At 54.4% G+C, this 5766-nt stretch overlaps 1 protein-coding gene across 1 annotated transcript in view; it reads right to left on the reverse strand.

Annotated features, from left to right (window-relative positions):
* The window catches only part of KCNAB2 (potassium voltage-gated channel, shaker-related subfamily, beta member 2), a 37197-nt gene that overhangs the window by 6742 nt on the left and 24689 nt on the right, over positions 1–5766 (reverse strand). Inside the window, exons 8-10 of the mRNA XM_010849956.1 lie at positions 5645–5731; positions 1781–1866; positions 1–73 (exon numbers count right to left, since the gene is read on the reverse strand). Coding sequence (XP_010848258.1) covers positions 1–73; positions 1781–1866; positions 5645–5731 — 246 coding nt within the window. The remainder of the gene's footprint in view (positions 74–1780; positions 1867–5644; positions 5732–5766) is intronic.

The following is a 5766-nucleotide window of genomic DNA, read 5'->3' on the forward strand; positions in this document are numbered from 1 at the left end:
GGAACATGTGGTACTCCGCCTGCTCGCAGATGGGCGGGATCAGGTTGAACTGCCGGGCCACGGAGTAGGCCTCCTGTGGAAGCAAAGAGGGGCACCGATGGTTCCTGCGGGCCAGCGATCTGGGGGCCTTCTTGAGCAGCAGGGAGAAGACACAAAGGCATCTCCAGGAAGTTGGCTGGCCCGCCTGCCCCCTGCCCGCTCCTCTCAGCTTCCCTGGAAGACTGTTAGGCTCCCCCTCCGTGAGCTGAGAACACCGGGTGGGCTGTGGAGCCCCAAGGACAAAGGGATTTGGGGCGAAAGCATGACTCTGTAGTGAGGCTTAGGTTCCGGCACTTACTGGCGGTGACCTTGGGGAAGGGGCTCACCCCTCTGTGACTCAGCTTCCCCATCTGTCAGGCGTTGCCCGCCCTCAGGACAGTGCCTTCTTGTTACTGATTTTATCATTGTCAGTCTAGGGCCTGGACCCGGAATGACAGCAGGGGCAGGAAACGCTAGGTTAGGACGGGGGAGTGGCTGGCATGAGCTCATTTCTGGGACTCGGAGCCCAAGGCCTCCACTCTGCAGACTGGATGGGCATGAGCTCCTGGGGAAGCCCGTCTGCCAGCCTGAGAGGCCCTTTTCCCCTTTAGCTTAAGACTCAGCTTTCACATCTGTAAAGTGGGGATGAGATCCTGACACCTCAGTGAGTTCTGTGCTGCATCCAGGCAGCTTCAGAAAAATGCCAAATGATACGAAAGTCATAGATGCCAAAGGCTGATTGATACCACAGGATTCTCGAGTTGTATTCAAGTTGAAGATCCTAATTTTTTTTTTTTTTTGATGAACCAGAAATCTGGGACTCACTAGAGGAGAAGCCCCCCTCTGAGGCATGCCAAGATGTGGGAAATTCTGGGAGGTGGGGCATGGGAAGGGCTGGGATGGGGAGGAGGCCTGGAGCTGAGGGTGAGGGAGTCAGCCTGAGAGCTAGTCTAAGACGCAGTCCCCAGGCCTCTGCCCTTCCCCCACCAACCAGCTGTCTGCCTCTGGGGAGCTGCTCTGCCAACCATTCTGGGATACCCCAGGAATATTATAAAACGTCTTTCACCCTCAGCTTCTGATGGCTCCTGTGAGGGAAACAAGGAAGGGGATGCCTTCCTGAAAGTGCAGGTGAGGGAGAAACCTCATGGACTATGAGATGGAAGCTCAGGCTCTGCGCTGCACGGCCTGTGGTACCCATCGTTTAGTGTGACCCTGGGTGTGTTACTTAACCTCTCTGCGTCTCAGTGGCCACATCTGAGAAGCAGGGTGCCAGCAGCACTTACTCATAGGCTGTGAGGATGAAATGGGAGTTAGTCCACATGAAGCCGTCAAATCTAATGGCACCTGGAACACTGCGGGAGCTCAGCCTAGTGGCTGGCACGGACACCACTGCTGGGTGCTGGCTGAGCTCCAGGATCCCTGCTAAGAGCTTCACCTCTGATCTCTCAGATAATCCTCACATAGCCTCATGACAGTAGGTCGTCCTAGCAGTGTTGTTCTACAGGTGGGGAAACCGAAGCTCAGAGAGCCGAAATCATCGGTCCGGGGCCACACAGTGCTGGGATTCAAGCTCAGAGCCCTGTCTGCAAAGTCTGCAGACATCACTGCCACAAGTCACCATACCGTCCCTCCCCTTAGTACCCAGCAGTCTATGCGTCAGGGACCAACGGCACCGAATCTGCCAGAGCCCCAGGGTCGTCGCCCATGGAGCGGGGCCGGGAGCCCAGCCCCTGGACGCATACACACCAAGAGGTCACATTACCATGATCTCCATGGAGCTCCAGCGCGATGTGCCCCAGTACATGGCCATCCCCTGGTTAATGACGTGAGTCATGGCACGCACCGTCTCTGTCACGAGAGAAGGGGAAACTGCAGGTTGGGGGTATGGCCGAGGGCACAGGGCCCCGCCTGGGGACATTCTGCAAAAAAAAAAAAAAGGCCAGGAGCAGGGAGAGGATGCTGCCAGGACAGCTTGTAAGCAGTGAGCTTCCTGGCTCCAGAGGTGTGGGTGGCCGGGGTTTTCTGGGATGACAGAAAAAAAGTGAGCTGTTGTCCAAGAAGCTGATCTTGAAAACAGTGTCCCCAAATAGTTACAGGCCTTATGGAATGTTTGAAAATATGGGTTATGGATGGATTGAAATGTTTCTATGGCAGATTAGAGGGATGAAGGAGAGGTGAGATCAAAGAATGTGACTCTAGACTCTAGAATGGGGGGCATTCTCTAGTTTGGGAAAGATTTGGGGACCCTTATTGCTCAGGAAGAACCAGATAAACAGATTAAGGTTATGATCAGATTGACAGGCAGCAACAGGAAATAAACTCAACTTTTGCCTTCTCTAGTATTCTGAAAGCGTTAGTTGCTCAGTCATGTCCAACTCTTTGCGACTCTATTCACTGTAGCCTGCCAAGCTCCTCCGTCCACGGGGTTCTCCAGGCAAGAATACTGGAGTATGTTGCCATTCCCTTCTCCAGGGGATATTCCTGGCTCAGGGATCGAAGCTGGGTCTCCTGCATTGCAGGCAGATTCTTTACTGTCTGAGCCACCTACTGGGGCTACTCCAGACTGTCATTGGGATCTGGAGAACTGAATGTAGAGGTAATAACAGTGTCTGTCCCAACAAAGGGCAGGGGTCGGGCCCTGGCTGGTCCCAGAGGGTGGGGCAGTAGGGCGGAGTTCCTCTCATGTCCAAGAGATCCAGCAGTAAACATGGAAAACCCCCTGCAGACCATGCCCCAGATTCTCAAACCAGTCAGTATCCAGCAAGGGACCCTCTCCCCATCTCCACTGTGACAGATTTTTCTTCAGTTCAAAAGAAGTTTTTCTGAGAAATAAAAATCTGCCACAGTCGCCCCTAGGCTGCTTCAGCCCCAGGGGGATACTGTGGTCTTTACAACTGAACTTGGCCTCAAGGAGCAGTGTCCATTTTGGGAAACATTCATTCTTCAGCTGAACTTCTGGGGCTCCTTGAAAATCCCATCTCTCCTGAAGTGGCCACTGATGTCGGGAAGCAGAGGCCCCTCAAGACCGCACGGGTGGAAGGAAGGAAGACAGGAGGATGCAGGTCCTTTCTGAGCTCCACCTTGGAAGGCCCCAGGCCACGGGGACAGTCTCTGGCAGAGTGGTACCTCTCTTTTGGGGTGTCTCTTCCACCCATTCTCGATCCCTGAGTGCCTCTTTGCCAAGGTCCCCCTTTTCAGTAGAAAACTAATGTAGCTGGGACTTCTGGGGTGGTGGTCTTGGTGGCCTTGCCCAGGACCCCTGAAAAATTATACCTCAGCTTCCAGGTCTGTACGCCAAGTCCTGCCCTCTCCTTCCTTCCAAGGTTGGGGACTGGGTTCCTCTCCACCCATCCCAGGGAGGGAGTCTGGCAGGGAAGCCCCCTACCCGTGGGCTATGAGCAGGGCACCACTTTAATGGCCAATACTATTCGACATGAAGAGCAGCACTTGGTTGCAAGGTTGAGGGTCCCAGGAAGGTACCTGCCCACATTTGAGCCCTGTGCCCAGGCTGCTAGCCCGGCCGTCCTCATCGGGTTCTTTAGAAACAGCCTTGGGGGTACCTGTGACCATGCAGTGTGACCACCCAAGTCTTCAGCCAAGGCTCAGGCCCACATGCTGGAGTAGGGGAAGCAGAAGACACCCCGTTCGCCAGCCTGGCTTCCTCGAGCACAGCTCTCTCCCTTCCATGCAGAGAGGAGGGTCCAGCGGGAGCCCGGGGGCCAGGGTGGTGTGCGAGCCTGCGGCTGGCCTGGGAGGGAAGGGGTCCTGGGCGAACGCTGCTGGGTACCTCGAGGGTCCAGGTCCTTGGCAGGCTGGGCATGGAGCCTGTGTACAGGAGCATCACCCTTGTGCTTCTGCCTAAGCTGGGTGTCATGACACCAGAAACAGGGACAATTAGGGATGACTGTCTACCTCAATATTTAATGCTGTTGAATAGAAGCGGGAGGACCAAATCCTTCTAGCTGCTGCCAAAACCCAGGGCATCTCCTGCTGTGTCACAAATAATACATGGGAGGGGTTGGGTGGCAGTGCCAGCTGGCAGGCGGGAGCCCTTCCATTGTGGAATGCAGCCCAGTTTCCAGGGAGACCAAGATCTGCCCTTGGTGTGGGGGCACCCAGGGTCCTTTAGTTTAGGGCAGGGCAGAGACCACTGCCTGGCCAGAGGCTACCCCAGGTCTCAGAGTATGCCCCGCTCATGTAGGTATTCTTCAGGAGAAAAATGATCACATTTCAATGGCGAGCTCTGACCGCATAGCATGGGGTGAGAGTGACAGGTGGCCCAGCCTGCCCAGGGTGGAAATAGGGCAGCTGGTGCCTGGTCCTTTTGCTTTGGATTGAGGTGGGGGCTTAGCAAAGTGGACTATGGAGAAGATACAGCCTGCTGGGGGCCAATATTCTGGGGTCCCCGATGTGTACACTCCTGTGGAAACCCGGTCTCCCCAGCCCTCTCCCAGACCATCCGGGGTCAAGGTGTCAGGCGCTGATCACAGCATCCCCAAATCAAGAGGAAGCCCCCTTGGGTCATGGATCATGGCGATGCAAGGCGGGGCAAGGAGGGGGCATGCATGCATGGGAGGGAGGATGGGAGGAAAGAGGTGACAGCATGGATGGGGATGGGAGGGGGTGGCGGGGGTCTGCTCTGCTTTGCTTTTCTTCACTTGCAAGATGTTCCCATAAGGCACTTATTTCTCCTTTGTGCATTTTATGGAGAAGTTTTATCATGGGGGCGGGAAGAGAGTTGTGTAAATAAAAACACTGTCTCATAAAATGCAACTCGGACACAGAGGTCAGTGGTCAGGCCGAGGGTACTGTGTACCTTCTATGATGAAAGTCCTTGACTTGGAGGAACTAAATGGATCCCCTGGTGATAAAAGAAAGATCGAAAGAGACCAGAGTTCACAGCTGTGGGAATGCTGAGGGGTGCAGTCTGACAAAGGGCATGGGGATGCAGGCTCAAATCACTTTTTGCAGACTACTGGTTTGGATAACACACACACACACACACACACACACACACACACATATATATACACATGCATGGGTACATGGTATATATACAAACAAATGAAGAAAAAGTAACTTGAATGTAACTGAATTTTCCAAGACCCTGAAGCAGCGAAGCACAGATGAGAAGATGCCCAAAGCAGAGAGCTGGAGGAGATAGGAGGGGCTGAGACTACAGGAGTCAAAAAATAAATAAGCATCCGAGAAACCAAAACTGCTTTTCAAAGCATTGCACGTTTCTTTTCCTCCTCTGAGTAATAGTTTATTTCCCAGAGCAAAAGGCCCCTAAAACCTCCCAATAGAATGTGGATGGTGACTGAAAGAATTGAAAAGAATGCAGCAAGGAGTCATGGGATCATGACTTTAGCTAACACAGCATGCGTTCAAGCCCAGGATGGGGCTGGGACCTGGAGCAAGGATGGGACTCAGCCTGGAGGTGCTGGGGCAGCTGGGGGAATGATCAGAGGCTGAGTTCCCCACACTGGGTAGGCCCCACCTCCCACCCCACTAGGCTTGGGTGCCCAGCGGGCCCTGGCATGGTGCCATCAGAGCCTTAGGTTCAAAACCTTCTGCCCTTTTTGGAACCACGATGTCCGGCCAGGTGCTTCCAAGGAGAACATACCTTCCATGGGTGTGTTGGGGTCCGGGCGGTTGGCAAATACCACATCCACATACTCCAACTGCAGCCGCTCCAGGGAAGCTTTCAGACCTGGGCAGGGGAGGAGTAGGGGGAGGGAGGGGGGG

The sequence above is a fragment of the Bison bison genome, unplaced genomic scaffold, assembly GCF_000754665.1.
Source record: "Bison bison bison isolate TAMUID 2011002044 unplaced genomic scaffold, Bison_UMD1.0 scf7180017864289, whole genome shotgun sequence".
Taxonomy (NCBI): domain Eukaryota; kingdom Metazoa; phylum Chordata; class Mammalia; order Artiodactyla; family Bovidae; genus Bison; species Bison bison.